The sequence below is a fragment of the Hibiscus syriacus genome, unplaced genomic scaffold (genome assembly GCF_006381635.1).
Source record: "Hibiscus syriacus cultivar Baekdansim isolate YM2019G1 unplaced genomic scaffold, ASM638163v2 tig00111366_pilon, whole genome shotgun sequence".
Classification (NCBI taxonomy): domain Eukaryota; kingdom Viridiplantae; phylum Streptophyta; class Magnoliopsida; order Malvales; family Malvaceae; genus Hibiscus; species Hibiscus syriacus.
Window position 1 is genome coordinate 1,340,372 of NW_024063071.1, and position 23,736 is coordinate 1,364,107.

At 34.3% G+C, this 23,736-nt stretch overlaps 4 protein-coding genes across 5 annotated transcripts; 2 read left to right on the forward strand and 2 right to left on the reverse strand.

Moving 5' to 3' along the window:
- Positions 1 to 3,573: 3,573 nt before the first annotated feature.
- Positions 3,574 to 8,950, reverse strand: LOC120159382 (zinc finger protein 830-like). Its single transcript, XM_039169977.1, has 9 exons — positions 8,833 to 8,950; positions 8,477 to 8,578; positions 7,806 to 7,905; positions 6,710 to 6,822; positions 6,056 to 6,583; positions 4,595 to 4,670; positions 4,442 to 4,488; positions 4,108 to 4,326; positions 3,574 to 3,871 (listed from the first exon to the last, which is right to left on the reverse strand). The coding sequence occupies exons 5-8, from the start codon at positions 6,337 to 6,339 to the stop codon at positions 4,146 to 4,148; spliced, it is 588 nt and encodes a 195-aa protein (XP_039025908.1). The 5' UTR covers positions 6,340 to 6,583; positions 6,710 to 6,822; positions 7,806 to 7,905; positions 8,477 to 8,578; positions 8,833 to 8,950; the 3' UTR covers positions 3,574 to 3,871; positions 4,108 to 4,145.
- A 699-nt stretch (positions 8,951 to 9,649) lies between these two features.
- LOC120159534 (disease resistance protein RGA2-like) lies at positions 9,650 to 11,586 on the forward strand. Its single transcript, XM_039170112.1, has 3 exons — positions 9,650 to 9,952; positions 10,079 to 11,325; positions 11,406 to 11,586. The coding sequence occupies exons 1-3, from the start codon at positions 9,650 to 9,652 to the stop codon at positions 11,584 to 11,586; spliced, it is 1,731 nt and encodes a 576-aa protein (XP_039026043.1).
- Positions 11,587 to 12,630: 1,044 nt separating this feature from the next.
- Positions 12,631 to 13,092, forward strand: LOC120159535. The gene has a single exon (XM_039170113.1). The coding sequence runs from the start codon at positions 12,631 to 12,633 to the stop codon at positions 13,090 to 13,092; it is 462 nt and encodes a 153-aa protein (XP_039026044.1).
- Positions 13,093 to 13,966: 874 nt separating this feature from the next.
- On the reverse strand, positions 13,967 to 21,753 carry LOC120159587 (protein STICHEL-like). 2 transcript variants are annotated; one of them, XM_039170161.1, is made up of 6 exons: positions 19,368 to 21,753; positions 18,925 to 19,144; positions 17,078 to 17,638; positions 15,233 to 15,998; positions 14,496 to 14,577; positions 13,967 to 14,382 (listed from the first exon to the last, which is right to left on the reverse strand). In XM_039170161.1, the coding sequence occupies exons 1-6, from the start codon at positions 21,579 to 21,581 to the stop codon at positions 14,284 to 14,286; spliced, it is 3,942 nt and encodes a 1,313-aa protein (XP_039026092.1). In that variant the 5' UTR covers positions 21,582 to 21,753; the 3' UTR covers positions 13,967 to 14,283. The 2 variants fall into 2 exon arrangements, with proteins under 2 accessions (XP_039026092.1, XP_039026091.1); XM_039170160.1 differs by having other exon boundaries at positions 15,233 to 16,001; positions 19,368 to 21,752.
- Between the last annotated feature and the right edge of the window lie 1,983 nt (positions 21,754 to 23,736).

Genomic DNA, 23,736 nt, shown 5'->3' on the forward strand with positions numbered 1-23,736 from the left:
TGTCACGTCATTATTGAAAAATAAAAAATGGCGCGTTAGTAGTTCTATTAATTTTTTAATAGTGGGGTGTCAAAATGAAACTTAAACTAAATGTTAGGTATTGTTTTGAAACAAATTAAGGTTTAGATACCAAAATAGAATAAAAGTAGTAATTTAGGTATTAAACGTGTAGTTTACGCTTAATTTTATCACTTTTAATCTATAAAACAATCAATCTCTCCTCTTTTTTGCCTTGTCTTAGCTAACCAAACCTTCCTTTTAAGATATCAAATCATTATTCATTTGCAAATCAAATCAACTGTGTTCTCTCGTTTCTCTCCCTTTTTCATCCTCATCTCATATTCACTGCAAATCTAAGGAATAAATATGTATGGGGTCCTTATACTATAAGGTTATGAGCAATTTAGTCCATTTTAAAGTCGAAAATGAAAAAAATAAGTTACTGATCAAATTTTTGAATTAATCTTGTCAAGTTATTCCATTTCTGAGTTCGAGCTAAGTTAAATTTTTACAATTTTAATAAATTGAATAACAAATTAGTACAAATATGCTTTGAGTTCTTGTCAATTTAAAAAGAAAATATTCAAATTGGTCCTTAAAAATAAATATATATAAACTATATATAACTCTTCAAATTCTATAAAAATATGTTAAATTATAAAAGTTTTATTTTTTTAATTCTAAATCATAAATTTGAGCCCTTGAACCAGTAAATGATCAAATTAAGTTTATCATTTAATATATACATTTTTAAATAATTTGAATAAATTTATTTAATTTAAATTTTATTTCACTCGACACTGTTAAAGAGTAAATTGAACTGAGTTAAGATGATGAACTAGAACTCATCAACTTGACTAAATTAAAATATTTTCGCTCAATTTAACTAAATACTCGAGAAATAATTTAACCTCTCATATTATTTGAAAAATGAAGAGTGAAGAAATAATAACAATTGAAAGCCACTTTGGTTCTTATTTGTGGCCTCCCCACATCTAGAGACGGATACAGAATTTTGTGTTAGGGGTCGAAATTCTAAAATTTTATGCGTGAAAAATTTATAAGATTCTAAGGAGCAAAAATAGATTTTTAATAGAACATATATATATATATTTAAATTTTCAAAGAACTGCCGTCCTACTCACCCTTCGATCCATCCCTGTACACATGCATCATGGTGATGCTCCTAATCATAGCATAAATAGATATTTTGATATCAGAACTTAATTTCAAAGTTTAGTTAATATTCAAGTTTTTTCTTTTATCCAATTAGATACTTGATTAACTTTTTTGGGTTCAAATTAGTACATGAATTTACAGAAAATGAGTTGAGACAATTTTGACGAAGGCAAATTGCTTTACGTTGAATTGGTAAGGATCGACGAAGTATTTAAACTCAAAAATGGGACTAGTTAAGGTTTAATTTATCTAATTTCAAAACTAACAAGGACCTAATAAGTATCTAAACCAAAAATTTTTGGAGGTTTGACGTTTTCAATCGTCCTATTTGGCTGCGGTATCTGACCCTGGGCCCTTGCCTTAGGCTTATGAAAGAGAATCAGGGAGTCGATTTGAATCTTTTGGAAGCAAAAAGCTAAAAGAGTAGGGTTATCATCCCTTTTAGAATTTTGTCTTGACTGACTTAAGGAGCGCATTTAAGGGCATTAGCATGAGATCCAAGGCTGCCACTAAAGGTATATTATCCTTTACTTTTACACCATCTCTTTCAAGGATGCTTCGAAATGCGTTGAAAGTATCATCATACTTTCCAAAAAAATTAAATTCTCGTATGATTTATATATTTCTTTTATATTTTTATTGATAATTTAATTTTATACTTTTTAAAATTTTAAAACTTCAAACCTCTTAAATTTTTAATTAAAATTTTCAATATAAAATCATACGATCGTATTCATAATTTTATAGCGAAACACACATTAGATCGTGGGGAGTTATTTGCACAACTTTATAAGCTCCCAGCAAACCCAATTGTATTATGTTTACATTTTTTTTTATATGAATGCTAAAGTTTAATTCAATCTAAAATATGAATTTTTATTATATGCTTTAAAATTTAGTCCAAACACGATTTTCTTTACATGCTTATTACCCTTCCCCTCCCCCCAATCTCAACCAACGGATGTTAGTTCAAGTTATAAGCAATTTGATATCATTTAAGGAATGTCTTGAGTTCGAATCCTTATGTATGCAGAAAATCCATTTGAGAGACTCATCTACTAAAGTAGGGTGTGCGATTCGAGTTAGTCCAAATTAATTAAGACCAAACCTCACATTTATATATCTAAAGACATTGGATTTAAAGTTGAGAACTAGTGTCACATTCCTCTTCCCATTGAAGTCTCATGAACAAGACGTGTTTCCCTAGAACCAGGTCGCATCTTTTTGCTTTCTTCTTCTGTTGAACTTTTCAATCTCAACACGCATGACTATGTTTCTAAACTTCACTAGAGAAAACCATATCATTTAGAAACTACTGCTCATACAAGAACCATATGATGTGGGCATCTTAGCAGAGTTACATCAAAGTCCAAGCCAGCGGCTAGGACGAATAAATCCAGTTATACACGATTCTAGTTTGTGTAGCCTCTGAGAATTAAATATAGGGTTTGGAAACACATACCTTCATCCGCCCTCTCACCTCTATTATCATCATGAATTTTATGAGTAACTAAAATTAACACAAATATTCAACAAGCATTCGACTCAAATCTTTCCTATCGTCTTCTCATTATAAGCATTCTCTTATCTATGTCCGTCCATTCAATCTGTTATATTTTCTCCAAGTCCACTAAATTATGTTTTAAGTAATTTTCATCTAGAGTCAAAGATTAATTTCTCGTGTCTCGATTCCTTACACCGCACAGTTTGTTAATAATCGAGCATGACCATCAACTGGTCGGTCTAGTGGGATGAGACACTAAGTCCTTTAAGCAAGGTCATGGGTTCGAATCTCAGCGTTTGCGAATGAAACAAACTGTGTTGGGAGGGTTGCCGTCGCCTCTACAGTACCTGATCTGGATTAGTCAATAGATCGGATACCAGTGATTAATTCAAAAAAAAAAAAATCGAACTTGAATCACCTAAAGAGAACATCTTACCCGTTAACATTGGAATTGGAACCACTCCTGGTGTTCTTTCTAAAATTATTTTTTAATGTTCATATACTTGAGACATATTCAGTGTAAAATATTTTATAAAAATAATTCATAATTAACAAAAAAAAAATGCATAAATCTTAATACCTTTGGTATAGAGCCAAGAGATTATAATCTCATTAACTACAAATAAAAGTTTGAAAAATATATAGAACTTCTATTTTATCATCTTTATAAATGCTAAATTGAAATTTAACCAATTTTACAAATATGACGTCAAATTTTTAAAGACAAATGCATAAATCAACTAGGTTAATTTTCAGAATTTTCAACCGGACATTCAAAACCAGGCTCTTGGATGGGTAATAATAGTATAGTAATTTATATAATCCCTCTTCATTGACATCAGGTTAGTCACAAATTACATTAAATCTATTAATAACTAAAGTGCAGCTGCAAGCCTGCAACAGAATTACATTACTCGATACAAAACTGAGATTCAGAATAGAAATTCTCCAATCCATAAACACATGTAAACCAAGCTTAAACTAGAAGTCGTCAATGAACAGATTAGCCATTACTCGATAAACTTTTCACAACCTAATCACCCATCTTATATACAAATGGCACGGATGCTACTGTCACTTGGTTGAAAGATTATATTTAGCCGAAACGACTAGGGTTCAATTGCTTTGCATCTTGCAAAATTGAACAGAATGCATTTGGATTTTGTCTCTTCATCTCACTGCTAAAATCTGCAACAGGATCAGCACCAAAGATCAGAATTTAAAGCTAGAGTAGACAATTTGTGCTTTGGACAAACATTATACGACTCTACTACAGACACATTGCACTTTACATCTCCACTCCTATATGCTTCGGACCATGAGTTGCAAATACTATAAAACATGTTTTTAGAGAAATCAGTATATATACAATACATGATTTGGAAATTATACGGCCGTCAATGTCAAAAAAGACGAGCACTCACAGTTCCAAGGAGAACAAATTCAATATTTGCAGTAGACTTCATAGATGTTGAGCTCTCCAATCAACTGCAAAGTTCTCATCACTGTCACCGTCACTAGATGAATCTTCACTGTCAGATTCCTGTCTATCAGCTTCCTTCCCCTTGCAACGTTTATTCGATCTAGTGGAGTCCAATTCCAGTTTCCTCTTCCATAACATTTCGACTTTCTGCTTGTAAACCCTGAATGAGGAAAAAGATAAATAAACTAGATGACTATGATAGCAAGTTGCCTTTTATTCACAATTGAAAAAAGGTGGATGAGAGCCACAAACAGGGACAAGCACCAAAAACTTACTTTTGCTCCAAAGATTCAGCCTCTTCGATCATTTCAGCTGCATCAATCTGCATGTTGAAAAACATATTACTTAAATAAGTCTACAGTGCAACTGAATTACAATGCAGGCAAAACAGCTACAGTAGATGCTACAAGGAGAGAAAAGGACCTAACCTCTTCTTCTTCCATACGATTGTCCACCACTTGCAAATCTTCTTGAATCAACTTTTCAAATTCCTTGTACTCATCTCTGACCAGGATGCAGAATTAGTCAAGGTATTGTTTCGAAAACGATATACAGGTAGGCGAGAATTTTGGCCAATTATCTATGCAAATTGAATATTGAAGCACTAGTTCAATACTAGCTCATATTGCTAAAGTTATTCAAGCACTTGTCTTTGGTATAAGAGATGATCAGAAGAGTAGAATAACAAACGCCAAAATAATGGTGCATTCAGTGTGAAGATGATGAATAGAATAGGATAAAACTATCTCTATACCAAGATTAGTGTTCACCTGAAGAGGATAGGATGACAAATAGGATCACCTAATGTAGGATGACTCAAAAGGTATTTTCTTTTATTTTTATTTTTGAAACTTATTGAATATCCCTGTTTTTCTAGTTCTCTCTGTATCCCTAAAAATTTAAAATACTTTTCATTAGAGAACTGATTTTTAAATATAATCATACGGGGAGGTATCATAGACTAATTTTCTTAAGCTTACACTCGGTAGATGGGATACTCTAAAGCTATTCCAAATTACTTTCTTATCTTTGATAAAATTCTACCTGAACCCTAGTAATATATTTTCCTTTAGACACATTAAGCAGTTATATTATATCCTTTGTTTTTCCCCCTGGAGGTGGTCATATTATAGCTGGACATTGTTCCGTGGTGGCTCTACAATCCTAAACCATAGTGTTCTAGTTCCAACTTCAATTTTACATTTAGCCCTCATTCTATATATTTTTCTTACTGTTTTGGTGTTTCTTCATTGTTTCCACCTCTGAACTGCATTATAATCTTTATCCTATTCTCCGTTTGACATGTCTCGGGTTAGACAGACAGAATTTCTGTTTGGCGTGCATGATTAAGGATAGAATGACTATATTGACCGACTAAACCAAAGAATGTTAAATGCATTTTTTTCCTTAAGGAAAAGCAAGTACTTAGAGGTGGAATATAAAGCCTACAAATAAGAGCTCGAGCTTCTAATCCCAGCACATAGAAAGCCTCTCCCTTTCAAGAGGATTGAGTAAAGTTTATACTACAAGTAAAAGTTATCCAATTAATTATATTAGCATCCTCTTAGTAATAAAACATGGTTTATTCTATGTTATCCATCAATTTTTGTATATCAAACACACTTAACTACAAATAGAATTCATTTAAACTGAACTAGTTTCTCAAGAGCAACTTAGTTACGCACTATTATCAGCTAATTACAAAGAGAAGAGATAGTAGTTGTGCCGGCAAAGCTTGAACTTGAACACTAATGTAAATTGTTTATCATAGTTTCTAAATTTTTATACTTTCCCCCTCAAAAGAATAGCTTCAATAAAGTTATATAACTTTCAAATCAGAAGTCGATGGCTTTTTAAATATGCATTAATGCATCTAACTAGGAGCTTACTTGACATCTATCTTAACAGGCTTAATGCCACGAGCACATAATTCAGCTTCCTTATTGTCAAAGAATCCTTCAGGAAGAACTCCCTTTACTTGATTGGTTTCCAGAGCATTTCCCTGCTCTGATGCATGTTCATTCTCCCTAGGAGGCTTCATAACATTCATAGGTAACTTGGCATCATCCTTATCAAAAAAGTCATCAGGAAGAGATCCTTTCAATTGCATGGTTCTAGTTTCTGGAGCACTAGCCTGCTTTGCTGCCTGTTTATTCTCCCTGGATAGCTTCATGACATCCAAAGGCAACTTGATTTCATCCTTATCAAAGAAGTCATCAGGAAGAGATCCTTTCACTTTCTTGGTTTCTAACTGAGTGACCTGTCTTGAATCAGGAATCTGAGTCGCCTTTGTTTGAATGGCACTATTTTGAGGAGAACCATCATCCTCGGTCTCTGTATATAGAGACTCCTTTGCATGAGTTTGGGCTGAAATTCCAAGCTTTTTGTTTGAATTAGATCTGCCGTCTTTGCAATCTCTGTTACATAAGTGAACTAATTATGTCAAGTCGAATTACCATTACCTACTATAAACCTACATTTTCGATAGGGAGCAAATCTAAATGCAGTCGAAAACAAAATAAAGTCATATCAGTAGCTATTACCTGTTTTTTGCTTCCCCGCCTCATGATTATAGAAAAAACCCTTGAAGCAGCTCAGATTGTGTATTGCTAGCGTGAGTACGCCTAGCTGCAGTAGCTTTCAAGGTATTAATTGCCTGTTCCAACATAAAGCCTCTGATAAGTATATTGAAATAAGATGGATAAAAGTATAAGTACAGAAGCAAAGGAATCATGGAACAAATAATCAATGAGAAATGAAACTACAGACCCTAATAGTAAAACCTGGGAGAAATGAGGGTATTTGAATCTCTGTTCTACCTATTTGTAAACCAACCATAATAGGAAACCCCAAAGCTGAAAGTACAGTTAAGTTTTCCCTAAACTATTAACTAGTTCCAAGAATAGTTCAAGTAAACTCATAACCATCATTGCAAGATTTTTTTTTTTTTGCATTTGGCTGGTAAATATTAATATAACAATTGCAGTATTTGAAGCTAAATGGCCTCACCAAAATTGAATAAATACATAAAACAAATGAAAAATTACTATAGATCAGAAATTGGATTTAAATCCATATCTATCCCTCTGATTCAAAAGAAGATAACTATATCTATTGCATCTAAATTATTCAAATTAATAAATCACGATCTGAGAAACTACACAATTTACATGAGAAACTGTCAAAAGCACACTTCAAAACCTTTTCAGATAAAAAGTGATGAACAACAGACTGAGGAACATGTGCCATAAGACGGAGGCAAACAAACAGTGCATGTTCTAGCTTTAAAGTACTCAAACTTTTCCTCAACTTTGCCTAAGTACACCAATATTTTGGCAATAGAGATCAGCCAATCCAAAAAAATTACAAAAGTAACTCCTTAAACTTCAGAGATTATTTTAAAAGTACTATCAACAGCCTTTGTTATGTTGTAGCATTCTCACCACACTCTATAAACAAGACTTAACTGTCCGAGACCAAATCAATAATCTAAAGACTTCTCTCAAAGGAACTCAACATCATTGAACATGCCTTGTGAGTTCTCACATTAGCATTATAACAGAATTTTTGAACCCACCTTTGGCAGCGAGTTTGTGTCACGATTCTGAATGTCATACACAAGGGAGTTAAAAAGATTACCTCATGATGTTTACGTGAAGCTTGGTGTGCATCCCAGTGGAATACGGATTTCAAAACAACATCACAAACCCGACAGACAGGTTGGTCAGATTCATTGTACCTTCATGTGCAAAAGAAAAGAAAGAGTACTTTAAGAAAACAAGTCATAATTAATTTAAACGTGATATAGCTACTTAGAAAGCAACTTTTGAAGATGAAAATCAAAATTACCATGAACACTATAGAGAGAGCAACGAGGCATATCTAAAGAAATTATACCAAAAGAAGTACCATTGCACATCTAATTTTCATCCATTAGCAATGAGAAAATGTCAAGAATACGCTTTACTCATGCCTCCAAAAACTTACAAGCAACATCCTCTAGTAAAAAATATCGATTTTAGAACATACCCATATAATAACAATAACATTAAGAATCAATCTGAAAAGCACGACGAATTCCAATGCAAGCATGAGAAAATTTTACCCACAGAAAAGTACTTCAAGTTCCAAAAGGATATATTTCAGACCAATCCTTCAGAAAACAGAAATTGAAAAGCTAGTCCAATACACTTCAAAAAATTAAAAAAAAAAATATTACCCAAGAAAAATGAATAATAGAAAGGCATTGCTAGAACAATTATATATTCATCTCATGGCTAAATTATATGGTCTTGAAGGGATAAATTTACTTGATAAGGGGATTATCTACGCGTTTCTCCTTCTTCTGTGCAATCAATTTGGCGCGAAACACCGCCTTGTTCCTCCCTTGGGCATCCATATGCAAGGAAATGCTTCCGGAGAAAATAAATTTTTGTAATCAGTGTTATAAAAGGCATAGATTACCGCAATAATAGAAAGAAAGCAAATAAATAAATGAAGCAGGAAAAAAAGGTCTAATTAAAGAGTGGAAAATAAATGTTTTAATGATCCGACGGAAAGTAAAACTGCTGGGTTCAACCCGCGGATCCAATGAAATAAACAAATCAATTCGAAAATGCAACTGAAAAATGAAAAAAATCAATATAAAACAGTAAAGTAATAGTACCTGGCCTCTTGAAAAGTTGGAAATTGAGTTATACGGAAGGAGAAGCAAGTGAAGTGTGAAAAAGCAAGAAGAGGTAGACAAGTTGCGAATCGAGGGAGAATAGAAAGCTGCAGTTTAGGGATTGAATTTTCCTAATGATTGAGTAGAGTAAAAAATAAGCATAAACTATATATTTAGTCACCTCACTGTCACTTTAATTCCGTTTTAGTCATCGACTATTATTTCTTTTCAAAATTATATCTAAAATTACGTTTTAATTCTGTTTTAATCGGCCGCGATTTAAAAGTGACCACTGTGATAGGTTACCCAAGATTATATTCTCACACCCACCTATGGAATATGCCTCAAAGGATTAATGGTACATTATTTGTTTAAAAAATTGCTATTACGTTTACGTTGAGGTCATGGCATTTTATTTATATATCAATTTCAGCTTTGTACATACATTTTCTTGAAACCTAACGTGTTGACTTTAGGAGCTTTATGAAATTGGAATGGAAAAAAAACCCCATAATTCCAAGCTTTTTTCCCCTAAGAAATAATTTGTTTAGATTCAGTGTTGAAATCAAATCTAACTTAAACAAAACATTTTAACGACAATTCAAACTTTGAGTTGGTCCAATCTGAACCAACCATAATAGAATAACATCTAGAGATAGCTTCTTTCAAGATTGTTGGCATCTTCATTTCGTTTCTCATAGTCCTTCACTTGGTAAAATCTCTCATCCCTTCAAATATCTATTGTTTTAATCTTCTTCGTTTTCCTTCCAAGGGTCTTCTAACGTTTCGTGCTTTTCAAGGTATTGAATCATCAAACATGGCTGAAACTTATGTTGGTGCTGTTTTAGAAGCAGTTTTGTCAAAGGTGATTCCAATCACTACAGAACATATCGACCTTGCATGGGGTTTACAGGACGAGTTGACAAGGCTTGGTGACTCACTAGAAATGATCAAAGCTTTCTTGCAAGATGCAGAGGAAGGACGAACGAAGAACAACTTGGTGAAGCTTTGGTTGCAGAGGCTCAAAGTTGTTGCTTACAAGGCTGACGATGTATTGGATGAGTTTTCATATGAAATCCTCAGAAGGAAAGTGGAGATTCAGGATCACATTGGGAGGAAAGTATTTGACTTATTTTCTCCTTCCAATTCAATTGCATTTCATTTCAGTATGGCTAATTAAATCAAGGACATCTTTAAATCTTTGGACCACCTTAACAAATTGGCCAATCAATTTGGTCTCCATCAGAGTGCCATGGATCATGAATCTCATGTATTTGGAAGATCAAATGTGGAAACAATCTCTTTCATGGATGACTCAAACATTGTTGGAAGGAAATCTGATGTCTCAAAGGTTGTTGATTTGTTAGTCAATCCCAAAGATGACCAAGTTGTCTCTTTTGTACCTATTGTAGGACCAGGAGGCCTTGGTAAAACCACTTCAGCCAAGCTGGTGTACAAGGATGTGAGTGTGGAAAGGCATTTCGATGTCAAAACCTGGGTATGTTTTTCTAATGATTTTGATGTGAAAAGGATTTTAAAGGAGATGTTGGATCATTTCCCGAATCAACGTACTTTAATATCTGATAGTATGAATGCCATAGTCCAGAAACATAAAGAGAAGATGGAAGAGGCCAAAGGAGAAAAGGAACAGATAAAGTATCTTCTTGTTCTTGATGATGTGTGGAGTGTTGAGAAATGTAAGGAACTGAAGCTTTGTCTAATAGGAATCTGTAAAAATGGAGGGAGTGGAGTTATTGTTACGACACGCAGTCAAGGTGTAGCATCAGCAGTGCAAGCATTTCCTAGTCAATGGCATCAAGCAGGAAAACTAGAAGACGATGAATGTTGGTCGATAATTAAAGAACGTGCACCGAGAGGCTCTCCAATGCCTCGAGAACTAGAGTTCATCGGAAGGGAAATCGCTAAACAGTGTCAAGCTGTGCCATTAGTAGCTAAAGTTATAGCAGGGACAATGTGCAACATTGAGAAAAGTCAGGATGCATGGATGAAAATTGAAACAAGTGATGTATGGGGTTCAGGAGAAAGCGTGCTAAAATTGAATTTTGATCGATTATCTTCTCCATCTTTAAAGAAGTGTTTTGCATACTGTGCCATGTTTCCCAGAGATTATTGCTTTGAGAAAGACCAGTTGATCCAACTTTGGATGGCTGAAGGATTTCTCGGCAACTCAATGGCAATGGTGGATATTGGTAACAAATACTTGAATGAATTGTTATCATATACCTTATTCCAAGAAGTCGAGAAGGATACATGCGGGAATATTCTCACATTCAAGATGCATGACTTGGTACATAATCTGGCATTGTCCGTGTCAAAGTCTGATACTTTAATTTTTCCAGAATATTTCACTTTGACCATAGATGAAGTATCTCATATTTGGCATCTCAATTTCGGTTGTGACGGGGAAGCATTAGCGATAATGTTGACAACAGTTACTCCAAAATTGCACTCATTGTTTTCGGAGATTGATCTGTTCAAGAAACTATCAAGAACCTTCACAAGATTCAGAGTCCTTTAGTTTTTTGGTGCTAATTATATCCTTACGCTGCCAGCTTCCCTTGGAGAATTGAAGCACTTGAGGTATTTCGACATCTCAAAGACGTTCATCAGAGCACTACCTGGGTCCATAGCCAAACTTTACAATTTGCAGACACTGAGGCTCATGGGTTTATGGGGACTCACACTTCCATATGGACTGAGAAATTTGATAAGCTTGAAGCACTTATATTTTGATAGACAAGAACTTCAGCCAGTTAATATTTGAAACCTAATTTGTTTTCAAAGGTTGACCGTATTTTTCGTGAGTTCAGAAAGGGGACATTGGATTGAGGAGCTCGGATGCATTAATCAACTCCATGGAGAATTGAGGATATGCAACCTTCAACATGTTAGACACAAACAAGAGGCTAACGGAGCGAATCTACACCGGAAAGAAAAATTATGCGAAGTGATACTCGAATGGAGATGGACGGTGAGGGATTGTAACAGTGAGCAAGTGTTGGAAGGTCCCCAACGCCACTCAAATTTGCAGAGCTTAATTGTAATTGATTATCCAGGAAAAACTTTCGCTCGTGGATGTTAAGACCTATTCATGGTTCTAATACTGGTTTGTTTTTGCTCAACAATTTGATGGAGTTGGAATTAATCAATTGCAAACGTACAAGTCTTCCACCTTTAGGCCAACTGCAGAACCACCATTTTCTTAAATTGAAAAACTTGGTGAAGATGGACTGCATGGGTAATGAATTTCATTACGGTCAAAGTAGAGGTGGTGACAATGAGGTGATCAAGGTGTTTCCTGCGTTGCAAAAATCCACCTTAGAGGGGATGCAAAATCTAAAAAAAATGGACTGTCTACTGCCACTTGTCTCGAAGAACTAGAGATAAACTCTTGTCCCAATTTAACTTCCATTCCATATATGGAAGGATTTTCCTATCTTCAAAGATTAAAAATTGCTTCGTGCAGCAAATTGGAGAGATTTCCACTTAGAGCACCATTGCCATGTCTTAAAGAATTGAGAATATGGTTTTGTCCTAATTTGAATCACATTCCAAGTATAGATGAACTCTCTTCTCTAGCAGAATTGAAATTGATCGAAATAGGTGAAGGATTAAGTCGTCTGCTGCCAAACTCATTGCTATCCAACACCTGCCTTTGCAATCTAACGATATCCGATTTACTTGATCTGGTATCAGTTCCAGAAGGTCTGGAGAGACTGCATTCTCTTTATGATTTAACAACCATCATGAGATGTCCAAGATTGAGGAGCATTCCAGATGACAGCCTTAGTAGCCTTTAACTGCCTGCGAAAATTAACCGTCGGTGGATTCTCCGGAGAGCTGCAAGAACTCCCCAATCTGAATTCCATCCAACATCTCAGTCACTCCCTTCAAGTTTTGCATCTGATCGGACGGAGAAAGCTTAAGTCTGTCCCTCACCAACTTCAACTCCTCACCGGCCTCGAGGAATTGACGATAGACAAGTTTGAAGGAATGGAAGCCTTGCCGGAGTGGTTGGGAAATATCTATTCTCTAAAGCTTATGCAACTCATTTCATGCCATAATATCATGTATCTGCCTTCTGTCGATGTTATGCGAAGCATACCCAATTTAGAAAGATTTTGTACTATAAGATGTCCTAAGTTAGAGACAAAATGCGCCAAGGGGAGTGGCCCTGAGAGGTCCAAGATTTGCCGCATTCCAGAAACAAATATTACAGGTCGCTTGTTATATATCTGAAACCACAAACCTGCATCTTTTGGTGTTCTTTTACAAAATCAAAATGTGCCATTTTATCTCCCTATAATTATTTGTAAGTCAAGTTTTTAATCAATCGCAGCACGGAGAGGTTTCTATTAGCAGTTAATTTCTTATGGTTACTTTTCATATTACTTTATGTTACTTCTTGGCTCACCTAACAGGTGAAGAACTTGTTCAGCCTCCCTTGGTGACATATTCAAGGTAAATAGTGTATGACCCTTGAAAATTACCTCAACTAGCTTTATTTAGAAACATTTCACCCCCATACTTATACTCTTTTGTATTTGACAATCATATGTTATACACTGAATTAAAATTTATCCGTATTTTGCTCTGAGTTTTCTTACAACACAAGGAAATAAGTCATTGTAAGAATTGTGCGAGCCAAATTCTTTTTTGACCGGATCAGAGATAATTAGGAAGAAACTCATTTAAAATAAAGACTAAAAAGAGGATTTGCAATGGCGGTACAGAAAAGTTTAATTCGTATAAAACTCTACTTTTCCATTTGCACACTAGGAGAGTAGGAAACTCAGTTTAAATAGATTTATTTCTAAACAAGTTTCTTTTGTAAAAAAAAAAAAAGCTTATCCCTATAAATAGATACTAGGGATTAGTTAAGGTTTAAAAGTAAATTGATTAAACCCTAAACCACATTTATGTACTCTTTTTTCAACATAGTAAATTTTCCCTTCTGCCCATAATTTTTAATCAAAATGACTTTTTCATGCTAAATCTAGGTATTCTTTATTTTGTGATTATTTTACATTAATTGTTATCGTGCTTACATTGTTATAACCATACTGAAAGTTGGAACCCAATCTTTAAGGGGAACAAATCAAAGCAAAACCTGTTGGAATAATTTAGGTCATTTTACAGCATGTCTCAATGTTGTTCAACGGATAACACCATTTCAGGTCTGGGGGCAGTCATCATGCTATGCATTTTTCTGAAGCTTATACAGTTCCCTTCTAATCTCTTATTCACCCATAAAAAATATGATCAAACCTAAAAAACCAATTGCCAAATTCTAGCAGAAACTTTACATCAACTTTTCCTATCGTGGAGTTCACATGGCTTGACAGGAAAATTAAATACTTATAAATTATATATATCTATATCTGAAGAAACAAATGGCATCAGGAAAGACAACAGATTGAGCATTCTAAATTACCTTCTACTTCTGTTTTGTATTTTCGTTGATTTCCCACACTCGCCAAACAATGAAAATTGTCTAGTTCTGCATGATCGAACAGGTGTTCCCTTGACCTGTTAAAAGAAAAAAGTTCACGTCTTTTTGTTTAATCTTGATACGAATCTGTCGGCTTTTATATGTTGCGAGAAAGAAAAGTGTGTGTGTGCGTTGGGGGGGAGGGGTGTACCTTTTCCCTTCTAGGAGGCTTTGAGTTATTCCAACAGAAAAGCCCATTGCATCCTCTGGTTCCTGACCCTGATTCATATCCACTAAAGAAAAACTATGAATGAGCATGATGTATACAGCACAAGAACAGATCGTAGTCTATTTCTTTACATTGAAAAGAAAATAAGTATCATCAAACCAGTGCAAAAGCAGCATTCCCGACTAGTTACAGAATAGTAAAAATGATTCAAGTTAATACGTCAGCCTTGGGAGCAAGAACATTCGAAACTAGTTAAGCAGACAAGAAAATGTACAATGGACATTCATTAACTTCTAAAGCAAACCTTTGGTCCAATTTAAACCAGATAATAAATAATAATAAAAGCCTTATTCCAGAGAACACTGAAAAACTAAACAAATGAATTTAACTAAATTGAAAAGTTAACAACTACTGAACTGTTAGTCATGATTACAGTTTTACGAGTGTTCAAAACCTTGTAATTATTTTACCAAAGCACTAATAGTATTAGCTTCTAGTTATGATGAAAAATAATCAATCGCTACAGTGCTGAATGGTTTCAAGAATGTTTCCCAGCATGAAGGCTTTTTATGAACTTTTTTTTCAATTATAGTATTGCTTACCAAGTCATTGCATCGACCTACCAAAGTCTTTGAATCAAACATTTAATAGTTGACGAGGAGAATTGCTAAATGGTGAAAATAATAGGAAAAAACAGTAACGGTATCAGTCAAACTCACAGGTTTTCTTTGCTTAAATTGCTATTGTGCAGCAAGCAGGGAGACATGGGATAATGATCAGCTCTTCTACCTATCTGGTCCATCTGAACCTCTTGTCCATCATTTGTTTTCAAAATTTTAGACTCCTGGTTCAGTTCCTCATCCCATTTCTGAGAGGAGAACGCCGATGAATTTATTGATCCCAAATTACTTTGACGACAGACCTCTTGAGGCAGAACCTGATTCTTTTCAGGCTTCAACCGACTCAATGATCCAGGAGTGCCTTTCTCAGTAGCTTGTAACCAGGCAGTTTCTAACCTTTGCTCACGTATAATGGATTCAATTCTTTGCATTGGAATCTCTTGCCTACTTTCCTTTGAGCTGTCAAGGTCATATTTGCCTTCGGCTAGCAAGTCAGGTGTTCTCACAATAGATTGTGAAGAATAATTAGAATAATCTTGTAGTCCTCTCAGTTTTCCTTCCAAATCACCAAAACTTCCCTTGGAATGCAAGTCTAAACTAGATAAACCATCAAGCACATCCTTAGGAATGGCCTTCCTTTCACTTCCAATTCCGGAAGCAGTTTCAACCTGCTGAAGACTTTCTGTCATCTCAGCTGGATTAGCATGGTTGCTTAAAGAAACCCCAACATCAGCCAAGAGAATTATTCGAACTTCTACATTACGTCTCATCACTATTTCAATAGAGTTTGTAATACTGCTTAAAAACCTTTCAGCTCTCGACTTGATATCTCCATCCGCAAATGCGAGATAAGCAATTAGAACACCTGCTAGCAGAAAAAAACCTGAAAGTATGAGATAAATGAATAACAAAAATGCAGTACCAAAATGTAAAGTTATGTATTAAACAGATGTACGGCATGTACATTATTAGCTGGATAAATAAACAAGAGATGGGAAAAACAAGTGGAAGTAAATATACAGATGTACCAACTATTGCAGTTGGATTTTATATCCACTCAACCTTCAGATCTTGTTATAAGGCGTGGAGAACTTCAAAGGATAGAAAGTCAAGGATTTTCCCCCCCGAAGGGGATGCACAGACATACTACAGAAAAGGCTAACACATTTTAAAATCTATGAAGCTTTGATATTAAGACATTGGTAACATTAGCACAAAACAGTACATAGCCTATGTAACATGAGGTACGGATCACGACATTGGTGATCTACCAGTTAATCCCTCTGAGTTGGACTACAATGTTATTTTAGAAAACCCTTCTAAAAATTTCAAGCATGGTATATCAAATAGAAAATTCTACCCACAAGGAACAAAAACTTTCGTGGGGTGGCAACAATGTTTGGAACATTGGACCCAAGACATCAATTAATTCTCTTATGTATACAGAAAATTCATCAAATAAACTCCTTAAACATCCGAGGCATATCCAATGTTTGGTCGCTTTTATATTTCAAAAAGAAAATAGATTATGAGATAAAAATAAGTAAAACCATCAGTAAAATATATATACTCACATTTCAACATATGATCACAAGTTCTAGCAAAGCCATCAATAACATAAAAAATATACATGATAGATCAGTCTGTCAAGAAATTTCAACTTGAAGGTTTAAGAAGCAAGACTGATAGGTCAGAATAATAAAAGCTAGCATAGTGTTAAAAAAGAGATGAAGAGAACCTATCCCTGTAACTTCCCATCTCTTTGGTGTTGTAATAACATTTATGCATCATAGACCTTTATGGTCCATCTCACAAATAAATTTTTCACAAACTGACAACAGGAAGATTGATATCACAGATTTGATGTAATTTTATCAAGAATACTTGTATATCATTCAGTAATTTGCAAAATTATACAAAATAATTTCAAGTTTATAAGCTTACCTTCATTTTCAGTAAGAGACAAAAGCCTTCCATGAGCATGTAGCAGCTGTCTCAATGTCTTTGAGTGACACTTGTTAATACATTTTGCCCAGATGTCATCTAATTTTTCAGAATTTCTGCAGGCAAGTATCATATTTCCATTTGAATTATTGTCATGTGCAGAAGGAACAGCACCACCATCCATATATAGACTGTGTGAAGTTTTGGAATTGGAACCATAACCATCAACCCCTGACACTAATTCTCCCTGACGATTGGAATTTCCATTCACAGATTTGTGTAATGATGCAGAAGTTGACTTCCAAGGCACACACCGAGTTCCTGACTTCAGCTTGTAAGCTATAGCTTCCCTTGAAATGCTTTGCAGGTCATCCTCAGTTGTCTTTGAGCTCTGCCTCCGGCTGCTGCCTGCCTGAGTAAGATCAGGTGAAGGCAATGAACCAAGCTGTAGTAGAGTAGCTGTAAACCATGTTGAACGTTCACTTGAAATCCTTAGTTGTTTCTCTGCTCCTGAAAGCAGCTTTAAAGCATCTTTTAATCTCTCCATTTCTGCTTCAGTCACTGCAGCAGGAAAAAAAAAGATCAACATGGATCTAAGCAGAAAAAAAAAAGATCAACGTGGATCTATCTCAAAATAATAATAAGAAAAGTGTAAGAATAAAAACAAATGCATAAAGCACTGCAAAAGATTAGCATTCAGAAGAAAATGCAATGGGGGCATCATCTTGATGCAAGACTATCATTTCTTTTGAATCTTCACAATCATTGAGTATTACCCAGGAAATATATACAGTTACTGGGGGGAAAAAGGAAACTTATATCTCATACAACTCCATTCTAAAGGGCAGCAAATACAAATTGAACCTATTTCCGTAAAGCACATGCCAAATATATGGGTCAGGTGGCACTAGTATATTCCATCCTTAATTGGAGCTTACTCCATTTTATAGATCAATGCAGAACGTTTTTAAAATATTGCTTGGTTTAATGCATTAGTTAAATAATAATCACTAAGATAGCTACAAGTGATCAAGAACATTAAAACCAAATTGAGAAATATATGTCAACAAAGCTAGCACGCCATTCTCAGAACTGCATGTGATCACTCAAGGTACAGTTTTTTAATTATAGTTAAGTGGTCAATATCAATAAAAGTGCCTCAAGACTCTCTTGAGTGATGCACGTTTGATCAAAGCATATGCCTTAGCACCAAGGCATGCTTCTTTTAAGGCAGTAGGTGCAAAACTAAAACCTACCTCATTGAAGATCGCTTAATTTATTTTATTTTTACTTTATTCATTAACAGTAATTTTAAAAGGAAACAAAATGCCAAAATATACGAGTTTTTCTGTTGACAAATCTGACAGATTTGGACTCGGAAAATTAGGGAAAACTATCCCTAGTAATCTGGTTGTTGATCTCTAGAAAATTATTTCCCCAAAATTTGAGTCAATTCTGCCGTAAATGCAGAAAATAATTCTAATATTGTGTAATTAAAACTTTCCTAGATTAGGCATTCCTTGTAAACTATAAATAACCATTACCTATTGTCAATGAAAGACACAAGAGAACAATTTTATTCAATCTCAACATGAAAAATGGGACCATAAGAGAATCTTGAAAAATGGGAAATCGTGTATGTTGTCCATTTTTATTCACAAAAGCATGACTTAACTTGCTTTGTTTTTGTTATTTTGATCTTCACAATGATTTTTTTATCATCACTGTTGACTAAAGCACATCAAACTAATTATATCATAATTAGTATATGTAAGTGCCATTTTGCATAAAAAGAAGCTTTCTCCGCTAACCAAGAAACAATAATAAAGTAACTGGATGATACTCACAAGCTCGTCCACCAAAGAATGAATTGCTGTACTTAGAATCAGCAATATTGTATGTTCCAGCAATGATATCCATGATAAGGCTGGCCAGTTGAGACATCAAAACCATTGGATCAACCCCAGTGTCCATCAACTCTCTAGCTCTTTTTACTGTTTCTGTTGTGTCAGATGACATTGCTAATTCCAGAAGTTCCAATAATTTCTCATCTGAAACAACCCCGACCTGCAGGAAGAAAGTTGTCCAAATAACTCAAACTGTTCATATGTAAAAGATTATATACATATATATTGAAAAATATAGTTCTCCTTATTGCTGGGACTTGCCAAACATACAATAGTTCAATATGTTATTCTACTAACCATAACTTTATAACATTCATGAAGCGATCAACTAAAACCTGAAAATGAAGTAACCATGTCAAGGAAATAATTTCAAGCATACTCACAAGTTCATTTACAAGAGATGCTGTGATTCTTTTACCCAACAAACTTAGCTGGTCTAGCATTGTTTCTGCATCTCGGAGTGAACCATCTGCATTCAATGCAATTAAATCTAATGCATCTGATTCAACCTCGAGATTCTCATCAGTAGACATCTTCCTCAACCTGGCCATGATATCACCATCTTTTATTTTGTTGAAGAGATACTTCTGACATCGTGATTGCACAGTCCGTGGAACATTGTCAATATCAGTTGTTATGAATATGAACACAAGATGTGGCGGAGGATCTTCAAGGAATTTCAGCAATGCCAGCCATATATTAGAGGGCAACAAATGACACTCATCAATAACAAAAACCTTGTAACGTGAAGAGCTTGATGAGAGACCTGTTGATAGGCTTTTCAAAAGGTACCTAACTCTATCAATTCCTCTTCTATACGTGCTATCGAATTCCCAAAACTCCCTGTGTTTCCCGGAAATAAACTCAGTGCATTCTGTACAGTAGCCACAAGGCTTAGCATCTTCTGTAGTCTGACAATTCAAAGAAGCAGAGAAAATTCTGGCAGCTGATGATTTTCCAGTACCACGGGGACCTTGGAAAAGATAAAAGGGGGCAATTCTTCCCTTTGAAACAGCATTTATAAGGGATTGTACCACAATATTCTGCCCAATCAGTTCATCAAAGAACATCGGTTTGTATTTCTGACTTAAGCTCTTAATATTTTCTGGCGTACCCTCCTCCTCTGTTTCTCGAATAAGAGCTACAATCTCTAACCCATCTTGACTCCTACAGCTAGATGACCATCTCCTTCCGTCCAATCTACTTAGGGCCTCTAAATCAAGCTCTCCAAAGTTAGTAGAGAGCTCATCATCACTACATCTAGTTCCGATGGATGACCCACCTCTTCCATCAGCACTATTGCTAAGCAATGGGAGAACAACTTGAGCACTTCTCAAATCAATTTTCTGCTTATTGCAAAGAGACAATGATCGTCTATGTCTACAGTACATGGATTGACTTCCACAGAGAATGCTACTTCCTTTTCTTCTTAAAGTATCAGATAGAGATGGAGAATAACAACTCCCACAAACCACTCTATGTTTTGGGGTCCTCTTTGTCCAATAGCAAGGAATCCCACATCCTTGCCGACCAGGCAAATCCAAAGGGTCATCGACCTCGTCATCCCCATCATTCAATGAAGTTGTGGTCGCATCCCATGAGCCAACAACGCTTGGATTGCGGTTGAAATACTTCTTATAAGAACTAGTTGACAACGCAGGAGTGCTATATGAATAAGAAGAATCGTCCCTTCTGTCAGTTCTCAACAATCTAGAGGATGAATGTGACCAGTTCTTATGCTTGAGCTTGAGAAGCAGTGGGGATGCCCCTAAAATCTTGCGAAAATCCTCGGAATTACTATAATCTTCAGTGTCATCAGATTGATCAACAGAATTACCCCTTCCTAAACCTAAAGCCAATGCAGGATGAGCCTTGAGCAATTTCCTGGAGTAAACAGAATTCCTATTAACACCATTCTTTTTTTGTTCACATCTAGAAAAAACATCAAAACTTGAACCATTCTTCTTACTATTCTTGTTGACCCCCAACATTCTTTTGCTGGACGGTGTGACCGATGAGATGAGATTCGCATCTCTACACCTGAACATCAACGAAGCAGATCGACACTCACCTAAACAGGTATCACTTTTCGAATCCCCACACTTCCTTGCATCACTCAAGCTATTTTCATCCACGCTACCTTGAATCCAAGACGACGACTGATCTCCATCATCGCCATCATCAAAATCACCATCATTATCCTCCCCTTCATCATCCACATTTACAGATGAAGAATTCTGACTCCTCCAATTATAAAGGAAAACCCTCTTATCTTTTTCATTACCATTAACAACACTACGACCACGATGACCATTGCTTTCAACTCTAAAGGGTAACAAAGATAAATCCAAATGAGTATTCCCATTCGACCTATTTAAACTTTCACTACCAAAATGATTTCTCAAAGCAGTACAAGCAGAAGTCGAGCCTGCACCTGCTGCTTCCATTGCTGCCGTCACAGATCTAGAGGAGTTGATGGGCGATTTCCACGAAGAAGTGGTCCCGGGATCTCGCAAAACTCGGGCAGCTTTCCGGATTTGAGTCAGCTCCTTCTTCAAGTGCAGCCTGCTCGGATCAGCCATTCTCACATCCGACATTTCTCTTCTTTTTTTGCTTTTGGGGTCTCAAATCAGCTAAAGAAAAAAATCACCCCAGAGCAACAAACTCGCTAAAGACTGTACATTTCAATCTCGTTCATCATCTCCATAAATACAGATGCAAAACAGAACCAAAAAAAATAAAGAACTTTTTTTATTACAAAGGCAGGGGATACTGAGAAAGAAAGTCTATGAATGCGGGCAGATCCGACAGGTTGTCCTTCGGACAGCGTTTTAATTAGATGATGAAAACGATAACTGAATTTCTTTTTCTTTTTTTCATTACAATTTTCTAAGCACTTTCTAGGGTTTTTTGTCGCCTTTCAGTTGGCGCCCCAAATGAAATCTTTTAAATCTTTTTGCTTTTCCTTTCGAATAATTTTGGTTGAATTTCATATCAAGTCCTCGTACTATGCATTTCTTTTTATGCATTTAATCATTGTACTTTAATTTCATCATCTCTACCCCCTTTATTTTTGGAAATGTTTATTTCTAATTGATGAAAGCACCTATCATATCACTCTATTATACCAATTAGGTATTGATTGAAGGGATTATGACGAGGTTGACTCTATAAAATTTTAAATTCTCATATAATTCAAGTATTTTTTATTGATAACTTTTTTCCTTAAAATGTTTATAAGTTACTTTAATATAAAACCGTGTGTCTATTCCTAATAGACACACGATTTTATTAAAACAATATTAACAAGTTTTTATCAAGTTTTTTTTTAATAATTCAATCAATTCAATATTAAAACATATATACATCATAATATATATGTAAAAAATATGATCATCGAATTATTTAATGAATTAATAGAAGAATGACATCGATAATGAAAATATGTCTTGCAAAAAGCAAAAATATTAAAAATATCAAATTAAGGATTAAATCCAGTAAATATGTACAATGGAAGGACCTTAAGTGAAATTTTACATTTTAATTTTCAGGTCAAACTCAAAATTTATAGAGGGAAATGTGAAAGTAGGAAACTCCCTCCAACTTCGGAGAGCACAGGATGCAATAAAATTTATTTTATTTTCAATGTCACGTTATTTTTATACTTTTATTCATTGTATTCTATTTTAAAATTATTTTTCAAATTAAATATTTAATCTAATAAGATAAAATATTAATTTTTTATATACAATTAGATATTTAAAGAAATTTCTTTTAATATTTGATCTCAATATGAACTCAATTTATAAACCTACGATAGAAGATAGTATATTATTTTTAGATGACTAGAATTCAAATAACTTAATTTATAAATTTATGTGAGTTTATTTAATATTTAATTTTTAAAAAAAATTAATTATTAATAAAAATTATATGATAATTTAAAATTTTCATATGGCGGTCCATGTTCATCCTTATTTGCATGGTTAGGATGCAACTAGATATTTAAAATGTTATATAATTTTTTATTCATACTAATATAATTACACGTGTTTAATTTTAAATATTAAATAAACTTAAATAATTTATAAATTAAATTATTCGAATTCTAAAATTTGAGCAGCGAGTCGCAGTTTAACTTTTAAAAGAAATTTTAAATATAAATTTATATTTGATACGAATAGATTGAATTGAATTCAATTTAATTTGATAATTTAATTTATTATTTATGTATGTATATTGATGTTATCAAATTTTAATTTCTTATGCTATGTTTGGTTGTACAAAAAATAATTCTTTTATTATATAAGTTTATATAAGTTCTCTTTATAGATAAAAATCATTAGTTAACGCACGATTAACGCTTCAAAATAAGAATATTTTTTAACCTAAAATGAAACGATGAGGGTTAAAATTCCACAGAAAAAAGAATAAGGGACCAAGTGATATTCCTGTCAAATGTTATGATATTTTTATCTTAAAATAAAATATTAAGGGTCAAAATTCTCAAAAAAAAAATAGAATCATAGACAAAATGATTATTTTGGTAAACGTTGGGTTCTAATTTTTGCAATATGGCTTCTAAATGATACTAACTATTGTAAAATGAATTTATTGAGCGACTCTAAAAGTATTTGTTTATATTTTTTTCTTAAATATTGACAACGCACACCACCTTATAGAAATAGTTGTTCGAACCTAGGACTTATAGAGAGAACAACATTCTCTCTAACCATCAAGGTCGTTAGATAA

Bases quoted from the DNA above. Each gene is read 5' to 3' on its own strand.
- LOC120159535 (XM_039170113.1), top strand. From the start codon at position 12,631: ATGACAGCCTTAGTAGCCTTTAACTGCCTGCGAAAATTAACCGTCGGT.
- LOC120159587 (XM_039170160.1), bottom strand. From the start codon at position 21,581: ATGTCGGATGTGAGAATGGCTGATCCGAGCAGGCTGCACTTGAAGAAG. The intron at 16,002-17,077 runs GTAAGCTTATAA...TTTTTCTGCTAG, and splicing joins GTCTCTTACTGAAAATGAAG to CAGGTGTTCTAATTGCTTAT. The intron at 14,383-14,495 runs GTACACCCCTCC...TTCTTTTAACAG, and splicing joins AGCCTCCTAGAAGGGAAAAG to GTCAAGGGAACACCTGTTCG.
- LOC120159382 (XM_039169977.1), bottom strand. From the start codon at position 6,339: ATGAAGCTATCCAGGGAGAATAAACAGGCAGCAAAGCAGGCTAGTGCT. The intron at 4,671-6,055 runs GTAAGCTCCTAG...CATCCTGGTCAG, and splicing joins CCTGTTAAGATAGATGTCAA to AGATGAGTACAAGGAATTTG. The intron at 4,489-4,594 runs GTTAGGTCCTTT...TTCAACATGCAG, and splicing joins ATCGTATGGAAGAAGAAGAG to ATTGATGCAGCTGAAATGAT.
- LOC120159534 (XM_039170112.1), top strand. From the start codon at position 9,650: ATGGCTGAAACTTATGTTGGTGCTGTTTTAGAAGCAGTTTTGTCAAAG. The intron at 9,953-10,078 runs GTATTTGACTTA...GGTCTCCATCAG, and splicing joins AGGATCACATTGGGAGGAAA to AGTGCCATGGATCATGAATC. The intron at 11,326-11,405 runs GTTCAAGAAACT...TTACGCTGCCAG, and splicing joins TTGTTTTCGGAGATTGATCT to CTTCCCTTGGAGAATTGAAG.